The sequence below is a fragment of the Sprattus sprattus genome, assembly GCF_963457725.1.
Source record: "Sprattus sprattus genome assembly, chromosome: 2".
NCBI lineage: Eukaryota > Metazoa > Chordata > Actinopteri > Clupeiformes > Clupeidae > Sprattus > Sprattus sprattus.
In genome coordinates, this window is record NC_137921.1 from 47,145,091 (window position 1) to 47,171,603 (window position 26,513).

At 43.1% G+C, this 26,513-nt stretch overlaps 1 protein-coding gene across 6 annotated transcripts; it reads right to left on the bottom strand.

Moving 5' to 3' along the window:
* Nucleotides 1–820: 820 nt before the first annotated feature.
* Nucleotides 821–17,921, bottom strand: kank3 (KN motif and ankyrin repeat domains 3). 6 transcript variants are annotated; one of them, XM_080860493.1, is made up of 11 exons: nucleotides 17,800–17,921; nucleotides 10,281–10,366; nucleotides 7,918–9,795; nucleotides 7,222–7,324; nucleotides 5,775–6,002; nucleotides 5,531–5,621; nucleotides 5,056–5,275; nucleotides 4,616–4,758; nucleotides 3,542–3,742; nucleotides 1,917–2,015; nucleotides 821–1,271 (listed from the first exon to the last, which is right to left on the bottom strand). In XM_080860493.1, exons 2-11 carry the CDS (start codon nucleotides 10,315–10,317, stop codon nucleotides 1,209–1,211), a joined length of 3,063 nt encoding a protein of 1,020 aa, XP_080716619.1. In that variant the 5' UTR covers nucleotides 10,318–10,366; nucleotides 17,800–17,921; the 3' UTR covers nucleotides 821–1,208. The 6 variants fall into 6 exon arrangements, with proteins under 6 accessions (XP_080716619.1, XP_080716618.1, XP_080716622.1 ...); XM_080860492.1 differs by having other exon boundaries at nucleotides 17,805–17,920; XM_080860496.1 differs by having other exon boundaries at nucleotides 10,281–10,455; nucleotides 17,805–17,905.
* Between the last annotated feature and the right edge of the window lie 8,592 nt (nucleotides 17,922–26,513).

Consider the following 26,513-nt stretch of genomic DNA (forward strand, 5'->3'; position numbering starts at 1 on the left):
GCTGGGCATGCCTAAAACACAAACATTTCACAGCTTATTGGTGATCCACATGCCAGTTTCATTTGAAATATAGTCAGTTTTGACTAAAATAGAATCATTTTGTTGGTTTTATATAAATGCAGTGTTCTGAGGTGAAATGATGACCGTAGACTGATGAGCAGAGAGAACACGGATGTTTATAATAACTCTTTGCTGGTATATCCAAGAAACAAAACAATGGGGAAAGAATGTCTCCATGAGGCATTCATGAACCTGCCGTCCAGCATAACTTTCTATGTATTTATAATTAAGCCAGTTGAGGGGGGTTAAGATTTTAATGAAGATATGGCAGAAACCACACTACCAAATGGTTGAGTAGGCCATTAAATAAGTCTTGTACTTAGTGTGATGTTTGTGTATTCAGACATTTCTCATATTCACTTGGGTCACGGGAACCGTTTAATATGACATGTTTTCTTTGATTTTCTTTTTCTCAGATTTGACATTCTATTGTTATACTAGCACTTTAGCTAATGTAAAGTTTCAGTAGGCCTATAGAAATGGGTGGGGGAAGGGTATGTACCCCAACAAGTGTTATAAACATCTCCAAAATTGCTTTCCAGCGAAAATGGTAGTACCCATCATTCCTGCTTTAACAGTGCTTTTAACCTTTTTACTAAAACTTTCCTGCCTACTGTAAATTTACAAAACAAAAGTTTAAGAAAGCCTGTACATTCCTTGCCTAACTTGATGCACATCTCTACAAATGCTGTGTCTTGGGGTTCCAGGGAAGATTCATGGAAAGCACCTATCTTGAAAGAATATTTCAATACCATTTACATACGTAAATAAATGTTTATTTTTACATAAAATAAGGACAATGGCATATATTGCATAAGAAGTTAGTGCAGTCATATTACTTATTTTCTTTTTGGTATGAAAAATTCAGGAGTGTAACATCAGGAACACAATGCAAATCCATTGTGTGTGGTCAAGATTTACCAAAACGGACAGTAAGAGAATTACTATTATCAGCATACAGTTATGGTTAGTAGTGTATACTCTTATAACATTTAATAGCTGATATTTTTTTCAGATTGTAGTGCATAGATACACATCATGGTATAAATATATATTTATATGTATTTTATAGACAGTTTTCCAGTCGAGAAGGCCTGTGTTTAACAAGCCAGTGTCCAGTTATCTTCATTCTCCACCGTCAAAGGCCATTACTCTGCAGGCCAGGGTTTCTGTGGACTAGTTGGGCTTCTGGTGTTGCCTTTGTTGACTCCCTAAGGACAGAATGTATGTTAGATCAAAAATAAGTTACATCAAATTGTCAGGATCAAATGTACAGTTTGCAGCATATTCAGAAATCTCAGAACAGAATATCTCTATAGCACTTTCTAAGCTGTTCAGTAAGACGGTTAAAAAGCTTTTAGACACTTGTCCTGATTAAGATTATAGTTTTGAGCACATTTCACACCAGAACAAAACCCTGTATTCCTACTGTACATTCAACATTGTATAGTTACTCCATAATCAAAACTGCTACATAAAACTAAAAAAAAGTATCTGTGGGGATGTATTACACTGCACCAATCATTTTTAACCTAAGCTTAACCTTTTTTGATTCACTAAAACTAAATAAATAGCATAATTGTATTATTTTTCCTCTGATCAGTAGTCTGTGCACTAGGGGTCACTGTGTCGACAGTGGAGAGCCCAATGGCAGCTTTGAACAAGCGTCTGCAGAGGCACCACACCCCGCTTTCAAACACCAGCGTTAGGGGCAACAAATCTGAGTGTAGACACACTCCCGATCAGGAAATTAGTTGTTCTGAAAGCTGTGCAGTACGCTGCTATCGGTGACGCATATTTTTGGCAGCCTGGGAGTGCTGTATCCGAGCGGTTGCTTCCGCCTCCAGATCACTTACAGCTGCTTGGGTCTTGGAGTAGTTCATGTGGGCGTAGAGCAGCACCGCTATGTCATTATGGGATGCCTCCAGGGCGATGGAGAGTGCATTGCTGCCATCCTGCAGAGGGGGAGTGAGAGAAGGGAGGATTGGTTCATTAAGTTAGAGGACAATGAGAGAGAGAGAGAGAGTGACATTTAAGTTTAGAAAGACAATTAAGATATCCATGAAGAGAACCGCACAACGAGTAAGACTACACCAGGATCTTAAGAGATTTAGGCGGTGCAGTGATTTCAGGGACTGGTGTGAGGAGTAATAAACTGGTACTGGCAGAGAGCGGGAAACTCGGGAGGGACTCTCCCCACATAGTTTCCCATACACACAAGCTTAAACCAGCTGTGTCCCGTCAAGCCAAATCCCTGTGAAATGGCAGAAGAGGGCTGTCGACGTGAGCTTGAGTGCGGCTCTAGCGGTCACGAAAATAATTATGAAGGATTGTGAACTGTGCCTTTATAACTGTGTTCAACATGGAGTATGGTATCTATTATGGCCCAGTGGCCTTCTCTAAGTGGCTTTTCATTTACAGTTTGCAATCTGAGTTTGCAAAAAGAGCATTCTTAAATGGCTTCAAGGTTTCTGTGTGAGTGCTAGACTGTAAAATCCCATCATGTCACTGGGGGGAAATGAAAAAATGAAAGCTTCCTGTTTATTTTAGGCTGTTATTCTACCCACAGTCCAAACGCAAAGTGGTGCAAACCTGATACAGAACTTCCGTTGCGTTCAATACCACCAACAGAAAATATTTGCCATGGTGTGCAAAGGATGATGTCATTGTTGGTCAGATTCCTGGCAAATTAATGTTTGATGGAAAAAGAGTGCCACTGTTCCAACCACGGTCTGATAGCAATGCCCTATGGTGAAGAGGTTGAGACTGAGACACTGTCCAGCTGAGAAGAACTACTAATGCCTTCTCAAATGACTAATGAGAAATCCTGTGGCTACTGTCATTTTCCTCACTTTTTAGACATCTCATAGAATCTGCCACAGCATGATAAAAATGTGTTTATTTTCATTTGCAGACCCCAAAAGGTTCAGTGTCCTAAAAATCACCGGGATGGCAATGACCAAGGCATTATTCATTATTCTTTAGGATAATGCAATAATCGATGATGTAATGGGAATTCTTCATTAGCTTTGAAAAGATACATGACTACACCTAAAAAATATAGATGGCAAAGCTGGCCCTTGAAGGTACAAGATCATTTTTTTTGTAAAAGAAAAAATCCTATGGTCATTTTGCATGGTAAAATATTCTGCCAGTGCCCCTGTGGGTCCTATAAACCTTTTTCTTTTTATTCAGCCTATTTCTCTACTTGTTTTAAAAAAAAGAATTTTAATAGATAAGGTCGTGATTTAAATCTCATGTAGATGCCTAAACTGTAGACGCATGACTCCAGCTTGTCAAAACGTATTGTGTCATCAGAGAGAGGAGCTGTCAGGTGCTCTGCAGCCAAGTTTATAATGTCATTAGAAGTCTCACCACTAAATTAGCTCCAATCAAATTAGCACTTAGGATCATGCACATGAATGCTTCACACTATATGCTATGTGCGGATGGACGGTGTGAGAAGAGGACCACCACTCACGTTATCCACAACAGAAATGTCACAGTCCATCTGGTCCAAAAGCATTGCGACAATCTCAGCCCGGCCGTGTTCGCTGGCGCACATTAGGGCGGTGGATCCTTCATCGTCCTGCACGTTTACGTTCGCACCACACTCCAGCAGTGCACGCACCATCTCCTGCCGCCCATGGCTTACCGCCAGCATCAGCGCTGTCTGACCAGCCTAAACGCACCACAAACCAAAAAATACACTGCAATTACCAACAATGATTATAGTTCATGAAATATCTCATGATACATCCAAATTAAATAATGGGCATATTTGTAAAACAATTTAACCAGTTTTATACTCATGTTTCTCACCAGAATCATGTGCTTATTCATTCATCATGGTCACAACTAACTCTAGTCAGCCTAAAGGCTTTTCTTTGTGAAAAATGTGCATTAGCTTACATACTGCATATTAGCTTGTGAACTTGTGGCCTTCACAAACTCCCCCTCCACCATCTCTGAAATATGCTCACTTAAAAAACGTAGGCAACTCAGCTGCAATTTATCACAAGGTAAAGGGTGAATGAAGACCCTTTTCCAAGAAAACCCGTTGACAACCGCATGATGAAGGAACATAGAAAAACAAATGAATTATACAACGTCTTTGAATCAAAGTGACCTTTTGTAAAAGAGGAAGAAAAAAAAGAGCAAATCTGTCCTAGAATCATTGTATGACATCCAAAAGAAAGGCATGTGATGTGAATGAGCAGATGAGTACATTGATAAATCCAATAAATCCATTGGCCTGTGCCTTTTATAAGGACCCTCATGAAAGTTACTTAAACAAGTTTTCCCAGAGCGGTTTGCACAATGGCCTATTCTTTGCTGAAACATGCCCTCCAATTTGCGTTCTTTACTATTTAAGATTAAATTCAAATGTGAAACCAATCTTTTTTTACTGTTATTATGTTAAATGTGCCGTTTCAGTGTGAAACTCAGCCAACATTTGTTTGCCAAACACCTGCAGTTTCACAATGCCCACTTGCATCAGGATAAAAAAAATTGGATTGAGAGTGATTTGGTGTAATGCAATGCGTCACCATACCTGGCTTGCTTTGGCGTTCACATTGCCCTGGCTGAAGAGCTTCTTAACCACCACCATGTCATCCTCCTCCTTTACGGCAGAAAGCGCTGCAAGCATGATGGCCGTATAGCCAGCTTTGTTCTGCTGATTTACACAGCACACCCCTGCACACACAATTACTTTTCATCGTCAGTGATATGAGATGATTGATTACACCAGTATTAGGAGCACACTTCACTCCCGATATTCCCATAACTGTAACATACGACTTCGCTTAATCCTGCCTTGTCCAACCCTGAATGTACAGATAGGAAAACAGGGTAAGCCTAATCATCTATGGCTAAAGAAAATAGGGTACCATTACAATAAATGCAATCAATAAATATTCCAACTAATACAATATTCTATTCAAAAACTTTAAAGTACTCCATTTGAAGTGAGTGTCAACCCTCTCGACCGACCTGTGTCCAGCAACAGGCCCACCACACTGAAGTTGGAGTGTGAGACGCTGTAGTGCAGGGCCGTGTTGCCGTTGCCGTCCGTCATGTTGACCACATGCTCCAGCAGGACAGGAGACACCTCAGAGAAGGCCATGAGGTAGTTGGACACCCGCAAGGGTTGTGCAGTCTTCGCACTGGATACACGGAACCACTCAAGCTGCACTGTGTGAGTGCTGGACAGCTAAGGGACAGAAGGGGGGGAGAGAGAGAGAGAGAGAGAGACATAGATGCAAGATGTTAAAATAATTGGTAAATAGTGAGAAAACGCATAGAATACATTGAAGAAAAAAAATATCTTTTGTGTCCAAGAACGCAATTCTTCACATAAACTGTGCAGTCTACCACAAACATGTGGACCTGTTATGGCTACTTGGCAGGGCCGTATCTGTGATGAATGGTTCTAAGTTGTAAAGTTAGATGAAACATGCCCTCTCACCACTTCTTTGCTTTTCATGGCTTTGGCATCATCGTTGAGGTGGTTCTTCAGAATGAAACAAGCCTCACGCATCTTCATACTCAGTTCAAACCTGCGACAGACAGACACCCAGCATTACTATCAACAAACAGACACCCAGCTTTAATATCAACAAAAAGACAGACACATCGGAATAAGGATATGGTATCTGTAGTGACGTTCAGCTTCCGTCAGCATGTCGAGTCAGCCCATCTGTCAGCCTTACTTCTCCTTCACAGTCTCCTGTTGTCCTCCCGAGCCAGACTGTCCCTCGTCGCTGTCACTCTCATCCAGGTTGATGTTCCTCTCCTCGTCTGAGGTCTCCTGAAGGGCGGCCTCTTCCTCCTCCTCGCTGCTTGAGCTCTCCCCCGCTCCGCTTCCATCAGATGAGCTTTCCTCCTCATCCTCCTCATTGTCCTCTTCATCCTCCTCTTCACTTGACGTTGACTCATATCTTTAAAATGAGCGCATTACTTTTTAAGCATTCTATAGTATGAAGTAACATTTACAATAAGAACATTTACACTGATCTAATCTATACAAACAATGATGAAATATCCTGATTTTCTCCATTGTCAGCCTAAACAGAGAAGCTAGTTTTATAAAGCTGAAACAAGACCAAATGATCCTGTTTTGCTAACCTAAGCATTCCTCCCCTTCTCAGACCATTACGAAAGGCATAATGAAAAGACTTGTTCATTAAAAAATTCAAAGAGAGTATGAAACTAGCTAAATTAATAAGCACCCGCAACAAACATTTTAAACAGCCTCACAGCAGACATTTTTATAGCTCTTGGGTCTAAAACTCAGAAATAGCACAGGCATAATGTGTTGACCATGAAGAGTGTGGGATTAGAACACCGTCTTCAGTCTGCTCAAAAGTTGATGAAACATTCGGTAGAGAAAAATATTAACTGGGATGCATACCATGTCAAAATGATGCTGCACAGAAGCCAAGATGAGAGTTATGTGCTGTTAACAGTGTGTAAAAGTAACACGTGTTTACATTTAAGCTTTCCATAGCTATGGCGTATCAGAGAGTGTTTGTCAGCTGAAGCCAGCTGTTCATCCTCTGTTGTTCTCTGTTTGATGGAGGGTTTGATCTTGCCAATCACATACATTTTTTTTTTTTTAAAGATGAAAGACTAGCCCTACGGTGAAAAACTTCACTTGTGCTGCTCTTGTCTTCAGCTGCTCTTATTGCGCTTTCACTTTGTGGTTTTTCCTTGCTTACAGCTGCAGCAACTGAATTTTCTCTTACTTGTAGCAGGCTCTTTCTGTTATCTCCTCTTTGGAGGCACTATGTTGGCCATCTTAGTGAATATATAACAATCTAGTGAAAGCTTTGACACCGACTGTGACGATTTTGGCACTTTGACCCTATATGCTGTTAGTTCTTTTAAATTAAATAATACAGCAATTGATGTGTTGTTGACTCCTACCATATTAAATTAACCACATTATTTGTCAGGCACACTGGGGGAAAAAACCCATCTAAGTGGAAGACTATTATGTAATTCCAGGATTGCTGTAGTGCAATGCCTCTGTTTTGATAGTGTGCATCATTCGTCATTAACTGAAAGTAATCTGCACTGACAGTACTGCTGAGGTCCACTAAAGTCAGCTCAAGGCACCAGATCATTAGTTGTGTGTGTTTGGAGTCTGGCTCTTACCCTCCATTTAGAATGCCCACGAACTGCAGGCTCTTCTTGCCTGTGCTGCGGGCCTGGCTTGAGCTACTCCCATCCTTCCTCTTCATGATGGATTTCAAAGTGCCTGGGACCCCCAGTGACAAAGGGAACATTAGTTCACACACACACACACACACACACACACACACACACACACACACACACACACACACACACACACACACACGCGCACACACACACACATCTAAATCAACTTTACACTTTAATGACCAAACATTACCCACAGAGGTGCAGAGGCTTGTGCTCTTGTTCATGGTAAATGAGAATCTATTTGTATTTTTTGTATTTGGGCTCTAAGTCTCACAGCCTGGGAGTATTAGACACACCTTAGATCATTAAAATAGCTTGAATTTGAATATAAGGAAAGAATGGCTAGGTTGTTAAAAACACAAGTATGGACCCACCCACGAGTGATTAATAATTGGTTGCTTGCATAACGGCATTCAAACAACATTTAGCAGGTGAGGCTCATTCTCTTGCAGTCTATTACACACAAATTAAATATAATCCATCTTAACTTTCATTTTAATGCCATCTCAACACAGATGAGAACTCCATGTTCAGTCACCACCTCTGATGAACACCTGAAGACTGGCACCCTAGGTTTTCACTCCATGTACACACACTTGACTTTGTGCCTCCTCGTGAGAAACTCACCCATTGGGCTTGGGGTTGCAGGTGAGGCGTCCACATCCTCTCCTACTCTCCTCTCTGCCCCGCTGCCCATTACAGCCTCAGCAATGGTCACCTGTCCTCTCTTTTGTACTTGCTGGGGCTCTTTCTCGCCCTCCTCCTCATCCTCCTCCTCCCCGGGGCTCTCCCACTGGCTTCCAGTGCTCACTGTCTCCACCTTAGCAACCTCCTCTTTCTTGACCTCCACCTCCTCGTCTGTCTGAACGCTTTGTTGACTCGGCGCAGGAGCTTGCTCCCCGCCCACACCTGCCTCGGCTACCTCTGGGCGGCAGCTCACCCCGACGCTGTGCAACATCTTTGGGGGTGCGGCGGGCAGCGCGTCAGTCCCGACATGGGTGGTCTGCGTCCGGACCTGGACGGCCTGGTCCAGCGTGACCCGTGAGCGGTACTCGTGCTCGCGGGCCCGCAGCTCCTCCAGATCCTGGTCGGCCCGGCTCAGTCGCTCCTCCAGCACGCGTATGGACTCCTGCTGGAGCTTGACTGTGTCCTGCAGGGTGTCGATCTCCCGCTCTGTCTCACTGGTCAGCCCCAGCAGGGACTCCATCACCCAGACCGAGGCCTCCTCGGTGGACGGCTCCACCTGAACCCCTTTGTCGCACGCGCTTCCAGTGGGTGCCGTTCCCACGCCCTTCTCGGTGACCTCGCACCTCACGTCCACGGCTGCGTCTTTCACGTCCTGTCTGTAGTAAAACACCCCTTCACTCAGGGGTAGGTCCTCCCCAACGGCCACAGACGCCGTCTGTACGGGAGCAGGTGCTGCTTTCTCCGTCTGCTGCTGCTGGCTTCCTTCCTCCTTGCTTGCCTTCTCTATCGCTTTGCGGAGCTCAGACACCCTTGTGGAGCGACCGTGAGTCGGCGAGAGCGGTGGGAGTCCTTGATCACCTCCGGCACCAGGCTCAGCCAGAGCGGTCTGGACTGTGGTTGCCATGGTTGCTGGCACCTCGTTCTTCTTCTTGAGCACCTGAAGAAGCTGGTCCTTCTCAGCCCTCAGCTTGGCCACCTCCCTCTCCAGCACGGGGACACCCTTCACGCGCTCCTCCATCTCCTTGAGCTGCCGCAGGGCCGAGGCCATCTGCTCCCTCACCGTCTGGAGCTGGGCAGGGGGCATCTGGGTCGAGGCTGCTGCCGGGGTGCTCCTGCCGGAGGTGTGAGGGCTGGCACGTGCCAAACCACTTGGGCAGGGGCTTGGAGAGGCAGAGGAGAATGGGTGCAGCTTTACACCACCATTAGATGATTGTGCTGATGGTGCTGGTACTGCTGTTGTTGTTGTTGCAGCTAGTTGGGAGCTTGAGGAGCCCGTCCACCCTGCCTCTCTCAAGGCCCCCCTAGGAGGGTCTGCGAGCTGGATGGTCCCAGTGCCATTCTGGAGCTGACTCTGCTCCTGCTGAAGTCGGAGGCTGGTCTCCAGGAGGGTGCGCTCCACGCGGGGGTTGCGTGCTGGTGGAGGTGGGGGTACCTTGGCTCCGGCCGACAGTGGCGGGCTGAGGACAGACACGGGTGACAGGATGTGCGACTCAGCGGGCGCTGATCCAATGCGGTTGCGTGGAGGAGGTGGCGGGGGCACACGGCTGCCATCGTCGCTTGCTGAGGAAGAAAGTGACTCGGTGGACGTCCAGCCACTGGCGCGACCGCCGACTCCGGGACTGCGCTGTGAGAGCTTCCCCGCACGCACCCCACGGCGGCTACTCACAGGCGTGCGGCGGAAGGTGTGGCCGCTTTCAATCTCCTCCACGTACTTCAGGAAGTCCAAGTCCAGCTGGAAGCCATATGGAGTCTGGACAGAGTAGGAGCCAGCCTGGTCGGTCTCCTCCTGGGACCCATACAGAAAAGGTGCACCCAGATCTGGAGGGGAGAAGGGTCAGGGGTCGTCAGAACAGTGAGCAACATTTAAGTAATATTCCCTTTGGTCATGCATGGACAAGAGCTAAAACAGTGCACTTTAACCCCACTACCCAAGGCCACTGAGCTTGACCGATTTTACTCCAACTTTCCCTACATCTGGAAGGACAGAGTGAGGAAAGGAATTTCTCTTTTACTCCGGAACAGAATAAACCTGTTATAAAACACCAACTGGATATTTTAACTAGAACAGGACTAGAATCCAAATAGAACTTTATAGAAACAGAATGTTGGATTTAATATGGATTTCCCATTTGCAAATGACCATTCAGCTGATAATATTTTAATTAACACAAAAGTATTGTGGTATTGTATGTCTTTACATTTAAGATGTAATAACACATTATTTATTTGATCATTAGTGTACTAAATGAAATCATGGCAAGGTTATACATGGCATAGTATAACGCAGTTTCTCTATAACTTACCAGGCAGCTTTGAGTTGACCTGCACAGACTGAGTCATCTTTGCTGGACAGGCTCCTCCACTGCAGCCTCGAGAGTCAACTCACCACCTGCACAAGGGGAAAGACGTCCAAGAAGACATGCAGTAGTGAGATGGGACTTTCCCGGCAACATTCCCATAGCCCATAGTAAGCCAAGCCTGCAATAAGCGCAAACATTTGTGATTATATGAGGAGCGATAAGGACATGTTTTTGTGCCTCGTGTGATGAGTGATGCAATGACAGAGTGCGAGTGAACGCATCCTTTCCTTGGTGGTCGACTTTTTGTTGGATCGCATTCAAAGGGGATTAACCATGACATCGTATACGTGCCCTGTCTGTGCTTGAACGCTCCACAGAGGATAAAGAGCAGGGGAATTAAAGTCCCACAGAATACAAGAGGGAAATGAGACATCAACAAAAAAAACATTCTCTACACTGGCCCCATGCTAAATCCATCGCAAACAGATATCCGTTTCTGTGCCATCAGGCCATAGTTCATACCCTATAGTTGTTTTGTTCCTGAGACTGCTCTATGAAAGAGGCAAGTAAGAGAGAGAGAGAGAGAGAGAGAGAAAGAAAGAAAAAAAGAAAGACAGACAGAAAGAAAGAAAGAAAGAAAGAAAGAAAGGAGACTAATAGACATGTATAAAGTTATGGAGATCTGTTTTCACACAGCCTTAGGCACATTCCAGCCCTCTCCTCTCCTGAACATCCCGCTAGCATGACCAGGCTAGGACTTGCAGCTGGTTCACTGGAGGTGTCTAACAAAGCAGAGCAAGAAGAAACCCTCCTCTGTCAGCCAGTCCTGCAATCAATACCTTGAATACACAGACTGTCAAGGCAAGGAGAAAAAACATGGGAAAGAATTTGGACAGATTGGACAGACTGTCATTGCAAAAGGAACAGACGTCCATCTACCCATACCCCCTCCCCCCCCCCCCACCCATCAGCCTCACTCAGAACTGCTCCAGGCAGGCAGGCTCCCTCACCATCACTCCCCTGTCACAGACAGATGCAAGCCACTGACCTGCGCCCGGTCAGATATACAGAGCTGAGGCCAGATTGACTGGGGGCCTGGCAAGCATCAGAGTCCCTGTCAGATTCAAAGTCCAGGCCTCTCTCTCTTCGCTCGTCCCCCCTCAAGAGCTAAATACAAAAAGGTCTTCCATTTACAGAGCACAGCTACAGCTCCGGGTGGTAAAGGCTGCACCATGTGGGTGCCAAGTATTTAGGACCCGGCCCAGCATGCTCTTCAACTGGCCTCTGGTTTCCCAACACCTCCTTCCACCCCTCCCCCAGGATGCCACAGCTCACACCTTTGATTAGAAGAGAGAGAGCAACAGCAACAGCAACAGTGCAGCACGTGGCACATCCCTCTCTTCTCTCCTCTTAAGCACCACACAGGGGTACAGTAGGATTGGGGAGGGGGGTAAGGGGGGGTGAAAACACAGGCTAGATGTTTTTTCCAGAACCTGATGACAAGCACCAAATTACAGAGAGGCAGGGAGTGAGAGGCGGGTGTGGGGGGTGGTTACATTCCTCTGTGCCCCTTATACTTGTAGTTAGCAGAGCCACAGAGACGTGAGGAGCACAGAAAAACAAACAGACAGTTCTCTGTCAGCCCGCCACTGCATCACAAGCTGTTGTTGTCCCAGGATGCATTAGCGGGCTGACAGGGTGGGGGAAAGGGGGCTCCCCTCTTTACTTCTGTTAACAAAACTATTTATTCCCCAAAATTAAATTAGTTTACTAAGGTTTTTTTTCAATGACTGATCACTGCAGTCTCCTATTTAATAAAAGCCTGGAGTCTGAGGACTGGGTCTGCCGAGCAGCTATGTCCTCAGGAAGCGGTTCTGTTCAGCTGCTGGCTCGGCAGGATAGCCATGTTTTGGAAATAGGACCCCATTCCTCCACCTCCCATTTCCCTTCAAGGGAAATAGAGGGGGTTCATGATTCACAACGCAGACGACACCCCATTCACAGGTTACTGAAGGTCAATCTGTATCGCACTGCATTGCTAATACTCCTGCCTTGCGTGGCTGTTGAAGCTGTCATGGAGTGAGGCATGTTGTTTGTACAAGTTCTCCACTAGCAAAAACTTGGGGACGAATGCAAAGACGCCTTCACCTAAGCCAGGAGACACACCGCCAGTCCAAACATGCCAGGAGGCCTGTGTGTGTGTGTGTATGCCTGTGTGTTCTCCCTCCCTCCCCACCAACACACATTCTATCAGTTGGAAGGACAATTCTGTCGTTTCCTGAGGGGAAACAGGCTGTGCACGGCCCTGGTTCCCTGGGGAGACCTCCTATTGTCTCCCATTAGGAAGCCCCAGGCTGCTCCAGAAGGAAGAAGCCATCACCCCGCCGAAGGTGCTTCCTGTGGCCCGGAGGAAAGGCAACACAAGCGGTCGAAGAGCTGAACAAACACGCTGCACCCCTGCATGTATAAACACTCCCATCACCGCTCACTCATGCACAAGTACACAGGCTTCAAGTGGGTGACGAGAAACCACAGGACAAGCGCAGGCAGTTGAGATTTATTGATTACCTTACTGCCACAAAAACATCCACAGATCCATACAACACAACAAATTGTTTCACATAAGTGTTACCAAGAATAAGAGCATAAACTCATACAAGCAACTTCGTGGACATTTGTTCAACCGCCACTGAAGAGGTTTCTTTTTTCACACGCAAAAAGCCCAACAGTCGCCCAAAAAATGTGTCAGAAACATCCTTGAAAACAACTTTAAGGAAAACTTAAAACAGGCGCGATCACATGCGTCTGTGCAATTCCCCTGGGTTCCGTCACAACAATGAGACACATTGAGGGCCCTATAATGAGCCATTATGCCACTTCTATGGTTACGCCGTCAAGAAGTTCTCTGGAGTCTCCTTGTTCCGGCCTGTCCCACCACCCCCACACCCATCCCAGTCCCCCCAGTTAAACATGCAACAGTTCAGAGTGAATGAAGGGGGGTGGGGGGGGGGGGGGGGGGGGTGGGTGGCCATATGCTTCAGTGGTGTCAGAGGCACACGGTTACAAAACGCTCTTTGATTCGAATTCCCAGGCATCAGAGGCAGTAACGGGAATCCCAGCCTCAAATTGGGCACGAACATGGAAATGAGCCTGATGAATGCCCTCCCACTTTGTTTCAGATGAGTACATCTAAATGGGGAGAACTACTTTGTCAAGTTCTTTCAGTAAGTCAAGAACTTGACGGAGCAATGTCAAAGGCTTGAGTATGACACATAGAATTTACTTATTCATTAGCACCACCTCGAACCAGGCTGTTTGTGTTTAAACATCACAGAGGCAAGCCAAGCAAACAAGGCGACACTGAATAGTAATTGAACTAGCAGGCTAACATTTCTCAGCAGGGTGATGGGCCCCATGGATGTCACACCTCCGTCAACCATGATCAGAAAAATTACAGGCCCGGTACAGGATGAGTCTCTTTGTGCAACATTAAGAAATGTAACAGCATGACAGTGGAATTAACAGATGTTTAAGCCATTTAAACACATAGATGGTCCACATGGCTGGCATACCTCTGTTCAAAGTAACCAGTGATTCTCTAACAGATGGATATGTACTTCAAAAAGCAGCAGGCGATGCACTTTTTCTAGCAAAGGCCACCTAACCCCTCAAACCAAAAAAAACAAGGCAAATGCAAAACTGCATTCCAGACGAAGACAAAAAAACACGACAAATCCTTGTGTGCGGTATGTACTAAACTGTTACACATCAACTTAATAATAAGCTTATGTATGATTACCCCGCCCCTCTGACAGGACCCCAGGTGTCAGCTGTGTGGCCCGCCATCCCAACATCCAATTCTAATGCAGGTTTTATGTCAGAATTACGTCCTTGGTATTCACAGAGCACTCTGATTCATGATCTGTCCGCAAAGGGAGACAAAGAATAGAAGCGCCAGCGAGTTTAAATATTCTAGGGGACTTTTTTCCCTTCCTCTTAGCCATCAGCTGCACTAGACGCCTGATCCAGCTTCTTTTTTTTTAATATACAGACCTAAAAAGAAAAAATGGGCTATTTTTTGCACAAGTTCTCCACTAGCAAAAACTTGGGGACCAGGGCCAGCAAGCAAAGCTTTATATGGTTTGATAAAACATCGACAAACTGCTTAAAACATCCTCACAGTCTATCCAAACAGTTACACAGCACCCTGAATGGCAAATATGGCTAAAAGAAATAATACTGAAGGTTACAGAGTAGCCAAAACATCCTAGCTCCATGCTCAAGCCGAGGAATTCAGAGGAGATAGCTTTAAAGTGCAGTTAGTGTTTCTAAAAGTAGCCCGCCAAGATTGTTTCTTCCTGTGAGAACCAGCTGATTACACTTTAAGGGTACATAAACAACATCTCAAAGTGTGGATTCAATTAGTAGCTACTTCTCGGGTTTTATCATCTCTCATTTAGCGCAGGCATTTATCTCCTCCTGTTCCATACACAGCACAGTCATTCCACAGAGTAAAATTAGAGAGTGACGGAGTCAGTTTTCTATATCATCCTTCATCCTGTCACCCCTCCCCCCACCACACACACGCACATTAAAAGGCTTCATATACCTTTGACCACACACATTTGTCTGAAGTAAAGAGTTGTCTCCACTACTCTTAAAACCCATCTGCCATTTTTTTTGTTTGGCACACATATCTTTGAAACAGCCATCACAAGGTTTGATGAGCAAAAACCTGTTACCTCCACATCTTTGCTTTTGATGAGAGATCTTATACCTGTGCATAAGATCCACTTGGCAGTGGGTCCACAATGGCTCTGTGAGGTTGAGGAAATCTACCTGCGTCTGGTCTCCATGCCCCAATTCTCTGATATGTCACTCTCTCTCTCTCTCTGGAGTAAGCACCCTTCACTAAATATATTTTAGTTCTATTTTTGAGTTTACCCAACACGGCTAGTCATACCAATGTCTTAAGTTGCAGTGGCGGATCCCTTCCTCCTAGTGAATTCTGTTCATTTGTTTGTAATTCTCCATGCCTGGGGAGGTCAGGCTTCTTTTGGGCAGGACTTTGCAAAACTCTTTTGTTTTTGACCTCACATTGTTGCCGGCCCTTTGTGGGTTGGGAACCAGGGTCATGGTCACAACCAGATGGAGGGGCAAGAGTTCAAGAATGATGATGCAATTCTCAGAAATGGCAAGTCAAAATCAATGACAGGGGAGCTATGAGTGTCAAAATGATTTTTTTTTATGATCCTGTAGTGTTCAGATACAATTTAAAAAACATTGTTTCTTTACATTTCTTAATGGTTTAAAACCCCTATTTTCGGCATACAGTCATAAATGTACAGAGGCACACAATGAAGCCAGTAAACTGTCCTTAAAAGAGTCAACACAGTTTTACATTTTTTAATTGCTTAACTTTCTTATCATATGTTTCGAAATATGAAAGCACTTGACAGAGCTTGACCAATGCAAAGGAAGGTGATCACATGGTTTCCATTTCCCCACTCCAAAAACCAACAACAACAACTGTAGTACATTTCCAGCCGACTGCAAAGACCTGACTGATTACAGACATTCTGGGCCTTAATTGTGAGCAAATGTATTGTGCTATTTGCTCTTGTCAACAGGTTGCATTCATGTTCCATATCCTATGCACACCTTCTCCATATCCAACAGTACAAGATCCAATACAAGAACAGCATGAGCACAGCTCTCCTGTCCACTCACCTACTGATCTCTTCAGCTACTGTTGTCTCAAAATGCAGGGCTTGCAGTGATAATCTGTGAGCCCGTACAATTACCCTGCACTCCAATAAACAACAAAAAATCCCGTAAATTCCACTCTATGGTTTAAGGGGAAATTGAATTATGCCAACATGCCCCATTGTTGCTTGTCTGGCGCTGTGGTAAATACCTATTATTTGAAGAACTCTTTCCCCCGGTTTAGAGATACAGGAAGCACAGAGTTGTTGCTAATGTGGAGAAGCACAAGAGGTAATGGGCCATAAATAGAATCACAAGACTTGAAGCATGTGAATATGTGGAGAGGGAGAGAAGGTGATGCCCAGATGGTTATACCCAAACGTGTAAACAACGGGCCACGCCAGACATTTTGGGGGAGTTTTTAACACCCCAGTAGAAGTTCTTTGGGCTGTTTGTTCGTTTGTTTGTTTGTTTGTTTGTTTGTTAGTTTTGTGGTTACTTCTGAGGGGACTATAACCAAAGAGATAACCAAATTAGCCTATTTCGGAAGGCAAATTTATATAGTAACTATATAGTAATCCTGATTGAACAATGCTGCTGCACAGTCTACACAGCAACTCATGTTTGCTGTTATACTATTTTATTATGGCAATGGACTTGAGCCACCAAAGTTTTGGTGTTCTTAATCATAATCATAATAAGGGTTGAAGGTTCATATTTTTTTATGGACTGGGGAAGGGGCGTAGGCAAGGTGATATGACGTGACCAGGTATTGCTATTTCTGCGCAGACGGCTCCTCAGAAGCTGTTTTTATTTTCATGGTGAATGGAATGATCAACAATGAAAGCACAGTTTGACAGAAGCACGCATTATGCGTAAAGGAAACAGCATGTAGAGACACTAATCTATCAGAACATCAACTAAGCCGTGTTGATTTTTTAGCAGAATGTAAAATGATGGCTACGTGGATGTATCACATCATAGGATGTCAAACCTAAAAAAACATTGCAGAAATATTCTGTCCGAGAAAAACTGACCGAATGTCATTTAACAAATTAGAAATGGTTCGCTACACCAAAGACCATATTCCATTAATAGCAAATTGTGAGCATAAAATAATTTTAAAACAGAAAACATATTTTATGCCCTTAGGGCGGTATTCTGGAAGCTTGCCCAATAGGAAAGTCAAGCAAGCCTGCTAATCCTTATCCAAAAACAAACGTTCTAGTTATGCGTAAGTCCATCAAAGTAATAGTTGATGTCAGACCATACATATCTTGACTGGTTTACGATGTGAAAGTATTTTGAAGGGATTGAGATTTTAAAAATCATTGTCACCCCGCATTCTTCGACACTAGTTTTCACCAAGCACGCCTTCTTGAGCGACAAAGCAACCTAACAACCAAACTTACATTGGGCTGTGTTACTTAAATGATCAATATAATAAATAGTACATTTAACTATCTAACATTTTCTTATGGTGGTCTATACGCCTGATTGTAATAACCTATAGGCTGCTTATATCGGTGTAGCACCCCCCATAGCAATGTACGTCTGAGACGTATTTCAGAAAGCCTTTCAGATCGATTGGCCAGCCTATGTATCAACTATATTGTTGCATTGCAAGTTTAGTGTCCGCGGTGACAGGAGGTACGTTCAATACACTGAAATCTATTCGCAGCATGACAAGTTAACTTCCAATGAATCAAAGTCTTCAAAAATCGAAAATGTAAGTTTCACTCGCTAAACGCTTGGATAGACTATTCATTTTGTGTGATAATCTAGAATGTAGAGTTGCGTAAAATAGTGAACTAACCTTACCTTTGTTGGACTAATGCTGAGCTTTGGGACGCCAGAAAACTTCTTATAAAAACGTCTTTTAAAAGGCAAAAGAGGAGAGAGGAGAAGAAAACACCAACTCTGGCGCTCTCTCATTCATCAAACGTTTATGATGGTGTAACTGACATTGGGATTAGCCTATCAACAGTCATACTTTGTGACCAATAAATGCAGAGAGCTCGAGGAGAGAGTCCGCCCATTTCTCGGCCTGATTTGTCGGTATATGAAAGTAATGCCAGCCAAATAGCCTCTGGGTTTACATTTGTCTGTAATATTATCTAAACATCTAGAACGAATAAAGTAGCGTTTTTACTTTTGCAGCCACATGACCACACTTTATGTTATGGTAAAGTTTTCTGTGTTGTTTGAGTTATCTAGGCTATGTAAGAAAGCAGACATAATGGCTAAACAGCTTACGCCTCGTCCATCTAAACATCTGTCATGTACCATCAAGAAAAACTTCAAAAGCCATTATTTTAAGACAAAAAAAGACGCTACAATAGTGGAGGAGCAGAGAGATTTATTGCAGACTCCACACCCAAGAACTAGATTTTCCATGCACATTTTTCCTACGCATAAAGTGGGTAACGGCAGGACTATATCTTTAAAGCGTTTTTAAGATTATGCGAAGTGGCAACTCAAGAGTTATGCTCCTCAGACTGCGCGTGGGCACATGTATTTTTACAAGACATTTTACAAGCTTCCGTGTTTGGAAAACAATGTTTTCGAAAACTGGCTTTGGTTTATTCGCGTTGGTTCTTTATTTCGAGATTGTGGTGTCCTTATTGTCAGATGTTGATTGGATACTTGCATAATGATGTACCACAGGCTACTTTGATGTCAGCGTCACTTTTAATGACATCAACATTGGACACTACAGGATATGTTCAGAGGATAGACAATCTTATTACAGAAGAACTGTGAACTGAATGAAAATAAAACGCTCAGGATTCTACAAATTGTTTCCCCCCCCAAAAAACTAAATAATCTTTGCATGCCCCAATCATTGCAAGCAAGCTACCCGTGGAGCTTTCAGGAGTGAACAGCAGAGGACGCCACTGCAATGAGAATCAGATAATTAGCCTACTGCATTTTAAGACAGTCTACACTTTGGAGTTTTAAAAACTACGCATACAAGTTTAGTGTCCCAGAAGGCTTTCATTGTTGCCCACCACTTAGAATTTCCTTAAATTTGTTTAGGGTAAAACGGTTGTCTATGGTGAAAATGTAAAACTGTATGTTATTCATTAACCAAGGGTCTTCTTACATACTTGTATTTGATATGTCTCAAGTAGGTTATGTCCTAAAAGAATAAAGATGCTGTTCGATTCTATTTCGCTAAAGGATGTTGATATTTACGCTCAATAGCCATACAAATTACCCCCCTCCCATCCATGCCGCTAAAGCATGTGTGTTGATTGTCTGGGATTGTTTATGGCTCAGTCTGTATTTCCATGTTTGCTTCCCATTTAAAGAGGCATTACTGGGTTCGGACTCCGGATTTTTCTTGACCAGGGACACTCAATAGACTGCTAGTGAGGAGCAATTTGTGTATGGAAAAAGTGTATGGACCTGTATGGTTATGTCCTTAAAGTGACCAGTGACATTGTGAGGATGAGGCACACTGTGGGCCTATTTCATATAACAGATTGCACCTGATATCCACTTTGCTTACATGTAGCCTGGCTTTTTGTAGGCTGAAGGTCATGTGAGATGATGTGTCTTCCAAAAACAAAGATTTGGCAGTGAACAGCACATACTCAACATACAGTGTGTATCAATAGAGGGAAGGAGACGCCATTCTAAACATGGCACATGCTTTCACAGCCCTATCGCCACGCTCATACTCACAATTTCAAAGGTGTCATGATAACAAATCATTTTCAGCAATTGGTCATTCATTCCGGGGACCCCCACAGCCATCACACACACACCAACACAATTCTTGCTACTCTTCCAACATCTAGCAAAACAGGTGGGCACATCTTGCAGCCAGTAGTCCTCTGCCTATCATCTTTACTGGAGAGCAATTTTACAATTACCACTAGGTTCCCTGCATGTCATCTCATGCAGTGGTGGGTAGTAACGCGTTACAAGGAACGCAAATGAGTAAAAAAGTAAATTTTTCGGGTAACGAGAACTTTTTGCGTTCCTTTATAAAGTCTGCACTTTTACTCTTACTCGAGTAAATATTTGAACTAGAATTCTACTCTTTACTCAGTTACATTTCCATTGTGCTTTCATTAAAATTAGTAGCCTATTGTGATAAAAGTACACATATCTTTGTTTACTGGAATACAAGCATACACGGCAACCAGAGGGTAAAAACGGAGAGGTCAGTTAGCTATGCGTTATCGACGCGCCCTCCACAGGTTGCAACATTGTTGTCATTTCATAGCCACGCAGGAGACAACTTCAGGTCGACCGTTACGACTATAACTTTAATCGCCGCCACTATGGATGAGAAGATGGACGAAGCTAGCGTTACTACTGGTCCTCCTGACAGTCCTGGGGCAGCCCCCACTCCAATGTAATAATATTTTTTGCAACTCACCGTCAGCATCATGTTTATTTACTTGGCTAGCTTGCAAAAGGCAGCTAAGTTATACTGTCAGAATTGCTAGCAAGTCAAAAATTTGTAAAATGGCAGGTGATTCATGGCATCTTTTTTCTCTAACCGGGATGATCTTGTGAATAACAATGATTTTGCAGTCAGAAAGAGAGAGAGAGGGCATTTCTCTCCATGAGAAAGAATGAGATCTCCTACATGGTCAATATTTTTAATGACCTACTGTTATTTTCTATGAGATCTATGAGATGTGTAATGAAAAAAAAAAAACATACATGATACAATGAAGCCACTTGTGAAGAAATGTGTCAAGAGTGCATTTCTTTCTGACTTACTCACGTTATGTTTTTCATTGATCCAAACACTCCAACACAAAAAAGTAACTTGTAATTTGAGTAACTTTTAAACAGAGTACTTTTTTACTCTTACTCGAGTAAGTTTTCCAATTGGAATATTTACTTTTACTCAAGTCGATTTTGAAGGAGGTAATTGTACTTTTACTTGAGTACCAATTTTCAGTACTCTACCCACCACTGATCTCGTGTCAGGTAGATCACATTTAGCAAATCAAAGTCTAAACTGACACAGCGCCTGTCTTCGAGAGTACAGTGAACTTGACTTACCACACATGGAGGAGTCACTTGTTAACAATGTATAGAAGGCTCATGTAACAGCCATTAACAAACACAGCTGCAGCGAGACTGAAAAAGTCGTCGCATACAAAGTGTGTACCACATGGGGGAAGGGTCATGTCAAGATATACCCCTCAGAGATACCCAGTGAAGCTGTTCTCCAGGATGTAAACAAGTGCTGTTACTTCCATACCACACCATACCTATTAGTTTCAAAGTCATAGTTACTCATTTAGAGATTACATCGTTCAAGTGTCACACTGTTATACATTACATTGCACAGATACCCCAGTCTTGCGTATATGGTTACATTCTGTCAAGTGGAAGGCGCCATGAGCAAAGTAACATGTGATCCTTGTAGTAACCCTTTAGCAAAGTACCTTGGAGAAACTTGTAAACAGAGACACCCATAAGAAAAGGAAATCTAAAAACAGATCTCCTTGTTCTATCCTCAGTTTCTCTTAAACAACCGTGAGATTAAATGGAACCAAGAGTGGGATTTCTGTGTTAAATCTTCACAGATCTCCAATTTCTCCTAAGGAGTTTAAGGAGAGCTCACAACAGGGCCACAAATCATGCTCAGTTTTCACAAAATATTTAGACATCTCAATTTTGCCTCCTCTGTTTCTCGTTCAAAACAACATTGGTTTTTGGGGTTGTAACACAAATGTTCATAATAAAGGTCTCTTGATCTATCAAAGATCCATCTTTGAGAACTAAAAATGTCTTATGGGCAGTACTGTAGATTTCACAGACCTAGCCTGATCCTAAAGGGGAAGTCTGGGACAGGAGCAGGGTGGCCAGTCATGTCCACATCCACAGTGGGCCAGCATGGTCAAGTTTGTTCCATTTATACAACCTTTGATTGGCAGACATGACACCCAACCTTTCCCATTCAGCTGTTTGAAGACAGTGATTAGTTGATTAATTGAGAGGAATGAGGTGTACTGCTGCGAGGCTGGTATGTAAACCTGTCACCACTCTCACACCACCACTAGAGTGAGCCATAGAAGCCGTGCACCTTTAGTGATTTACTGATTGCTGAGGAGGGCTTTGGCACTTGTATTGTTGTATTGAGATGTAGGGTAAAATGGTGGCCAGTGTGTAATGTTTGTTGTTTAAAAGCTGGATTTCATTCACATCACCCTAGATTTTATTTACTTTTTTTATTCATTCTTTGGGTAGGTGGTGTATAGGTGATAATTAACATTTATTATCATTTGTTGCAGAGTTACTGCAGAGTTGTTGCAGAGAGTGATGATGGGTGACCTTGACACCATGGTGCTGGATGGTATCTTTTATTTCTCTGCCTGGAAAACAGTGGATAACAAAACATTTAGAGACAACAGTTGGATGCTCCTTATAATTCAGATGCAGAGAGACAACAACAACCAGTTCATACTCTAAGCTGCTACTTTGCCCTCTGGCAGCTTAGAGTATGAACTGTTTTTTTTTGTCTCTCTGCATCTGAATTATAAGGAGCATCCAACTGTTGTCTCTAAAGTTTTTCTGGAAACAGTCCCAACCCTCTAAAGTTTCTTATTTCTAAATTTAAAATGCTCCTTCCACTTTCTATGGCCTTTAAGTGGGTCAGTTATGCAGTTGGCAGTTGTGCCTTAGTGTGTGTGTGTGTGTGTGTGTGTGTGTGTGTTCGGTGTGTGTGTGTGTGTGTGTGTGTGTGTGTATGTTTTTTTGTGTGTGTGTGTGTAAAGGTCACTGTGCACCTGCAATTGTCTCATTTCATACCACAACACAACCCTTGACCTGCATAGAATTCAGGATATCTGAAGTGAGGGCTTGGCAGTTTAACACAAATCATGTCTTTCATTTTAGGCCACAGTGGTGATAACAGCCTATGAATAAACTGGAGAGGTATCTGAACACATAACAGAGCAATACTCTCTCCACCATGAACTAACCTAAAAGCAAACAGACCTGATGACTCTTCTGATGACTTTGACCATGATTTAAATGAACAGCAAAAGAAATAGAGACTCCCCCATATACCTAACAGCACAACAACGTGCTATTATAAACTGGTTTGTGCTAGTTTTCACAGTTTTTTGGGGTGGAGTGCGTAAATCATACTCTAGAAAGACTGTTAGACATTAACAACTGTGTTGTAGTTCAGTGTAGGCATGATAATAGCCCCTAGGTATTTCTACACAGGTACTGTGTACTCTTCTGGCATGAGGGTTATTAAAGCAGCAACACGGAGTTCTGTTCCAAAACTAACAAGCTAGCTACCTTAAAGGCATGCAAAAGCCTTGCAAACACCACCAACAGCCCAGCAGACACCGATAAAAGCTTGCCAACACACTAACTGGTGTCTGCTGGCAGTATAGCTGGCAATGTCATGTTTATGAAAGCTTTCCTTCCATTTTTGCCGGGGGTTCCATCCCGTTACACAGAACTACATAGGGCATATCTTGGATGGCTAGTGGGGAAGGAGAAGGTGTTTATCTGTCCTTCGCATGACCATACGCTATCAAAATTAAGAGTTCTGCAGGAGTAATATTAATTGACGCAACTTTGCATTTTGTTTAAATAAACTAACCAAATGGTTGCCTGTTTCATTATTATCATCTTTGGCTAAAATCCCTCACTGGCAGTTTAAGTAAAGCACCCCATTTACAGTGCCACAATACACAATGCAAAAGAGCAGGGTTTCAGTTTAATACAAAAGCCCAAGAAACACGTTAATGTAGAGGGAGCTATTAAGGGCACAGTCCCATTCCAATCCCATCCGGTCCCTTCATCTGAACGGGTAGGTGAACACAAAAGTTATTGAGCGATCTCATTGTCAGACAGAGTGTCTGCCATCAAGGAAGGAAATCAATACCTAGGCTTGTGGATGTCCATCAAGGGACTATAATTGTACACACACGTTTTTTTTGTTTTGTTTTTAAGGACAAACAGGGGAATATAAATCACAATGTGTGGATGCAGATGGGTCGCAATATGGAATGTGTTTACACTTCACATGGGCACCAACAGTCAAAAAATAAGTTCTTCATATGACAACCAGCCACCCTGTTAGCCCTACAGTCTGACCCTGACCAGACACCTCTTACATAACAACGCCTTCAGATTACCTACCAGTGGTAGGGTCTGGAGTCAATTGCAATGTTTGCCATATTTACAGGTCTATCTCTAGATCCAAGACCTCTAAAACCTAAATGTATTAGTTCTATTATTATACTTGACTCATACTACATCCAAAGAATTAAACCAAAGGCGCAAATAGTTACAACTTACAAGTATAACTACATAAGTATATTTTCAAATAACCCCCATCATGTAGATGAGTGCTATGTAATTGCATAGTATCTGTAGCAAAAATACTGCTTGTTTGCTTTCAACATCTCTAAGGTGGTGCAAGGACACGACACATGACACAAAACTGTGATTTGACCAGTATGTTGCATACCAATGTACAGTATTGCAACATAATCTGGATGTTACAACTGAGGCAAAAGTGTCGACCATGACAAAGTGCAATATGCTAAATAGTCTCCACAGCACTGAAAAATGGCATCAATTTTACTGACATCAAAGATCAAGTAGACTTCCCTGCTTTAGTTTCATTTGCATTAAACTTGTAGGCAGAATCCGTAATTGACAATGTTCGAATTTACAGTCATCTCTTAAAACCATTTCATGATCAAATTTGCAGTGAAATAACCCTTCTGTGAAGTGGCATGCAAAAGTACCCCTGTTCAAAGTTTTTGTTACTCTCAGTAGCTAAGCAAGTAAAATATCTGATTTCCAAAAGGCACAAGGTTAAAGATAGCCCATTTCTGAAATATTTTAAGTAAGATTACTTTTTTGTTGTAAAATAGTAATGTCTTTTATAGTTTCAAAATAACAATAAAGGAAAAAGGCCTAAAGCAAAGGTAAGGGCACCCTGCGGTTTCAGTACTTAGTAACACCCCCTTTGGCAAATACCACAGCTTGTAAAAGCTTTTGTAGGCAGCTACTCTTTTAGCATCCTCTTGTCATCTTCAGCTTTTTTACAGACGGTGTGATGTGTGCTTCCAGAATTTGCTGGTATTCAATTTAATCCAATGTCCTTTTACCAGAGAAATCCCCCCCCCCCCCACCTGGCTACACCATTAGCTCAGAGCATGATCGATCCACACCTGTGTTTAACAGTTGGAGAGGTGTTCTTTTCCTGGAATTGTGGACAAAGATTCTCCAAAGAACCCTTTGTTCATTGCGGGCAAAAAGTTCTATATTAACTTTATCCAGCGACAGAACTGCATGCATCAGGCTTGACACTGAATTCTGTGATGGGATGAAGGAAAGTTTTTTTTCTGATGACTGTTTCATGAAAAGAGAGGAGGGAGACTCCAGTCACATGACTCGACTTGACTTGTAAATTTTAGGGCTTGATACTTGCTTGAATAATATTGATACAAGACTCGACTTGATTTTGACTTAGTATTCATGACTTGACTTCACTTAGACTTTAAACAGATGACTCGAAAGGATTTGACCTTTTCATTATATATTTGTATTTTTCTTGATATTGAGAAGTTACGTTTTGTTTTTGAAACACGATTGGCTTGATTTCTAGGGCAATACGCTCAAACGTTGCAACCTGCTTCGAACATGCACTGCTTCTTTTCTGACATAAATCCTCATATGTAATTTTGTAGCAATGATGAAATGCACTGGCAGGACTACATTCACAGATAGTGAGGAGAGAAAGATGGCTCCAGTGAGGATACCTTTGTCATCTAAATCCAATAGTTTGTGGTGAGTGGGCTGTATGGCTACTATACGACCTCTAAATGTTCAGGTGTGGCCTTCACTACATGAGTGTGGTCCTTCCTTAAACACCCTGTATATACGGAGCAATGAGAACCATCTGTAAACAGTGGAACATTCTTAAGTAACTTCAGAACTCCATACCCTAAGACATGCACCACGAAATGATTATCGCCATCACAACCCAAAAGCTCAGTACACAAACATGACAACTGAATGTATACACAGGTGGGAGGGCAATGTGGAAACATTCTGGAAGAAGAAACAAAAGTAAAGTCACTCCATATGACACCAGGTCAATGGCTCTCCGTGTGCTGCCTCCAACCAGTGGGGCACTTGGCTCTAAGTCAGTAACGTTATGTCATAAGCTGCACATCTTCTATAAGACACTTTCAATCTCCCTACAGAGTAAAGTTCATTGAACTTTGTAGTTTAATTTTAGCTTGATTATATTTCTAAGTACAGAAAATGTCTCTTCATGTGAAGTTTGTTGAATGTCACTCCATGTGAAGAACGGTTGACATGTATGGCTTTCATTATGGAACACGGGAGTGTTCTGTAGCATAGATCTCTTAAATTCCCATAAGCTCACTAAATGTATCATAGCCCAGCTTTTGTACGTACTGTATATGATGACTCGTAAGTGCCAGACTGATTATGGACTGATACACATACTGTAGTCTTCTGATGTAGTAAACTATGACACAGGATACCGGC

Coding starts and splice junctions, on each gene's coding strand:
- kank3 (XM_080860493.1), bottom strand. CDS start 10,317: ATGACTCAGTCTGTGCAGGTCAACTCAAAGCTGCCTG. Junction 4,759..5,055: donor GGGCCTGTTGCTGGACACAG/GTCGGTCGAGAG, acceptor TTGTGTGTGCAG/GGGTGTGCTGTGTAAATCAG. Junction 3,743..4,615: donor TGAACGCCAAAGCAAGCCAG/GTATGGTGACGC, acceptor TGGTGCGTTTAG/GCTGGTCAGACAGCGCTGAT.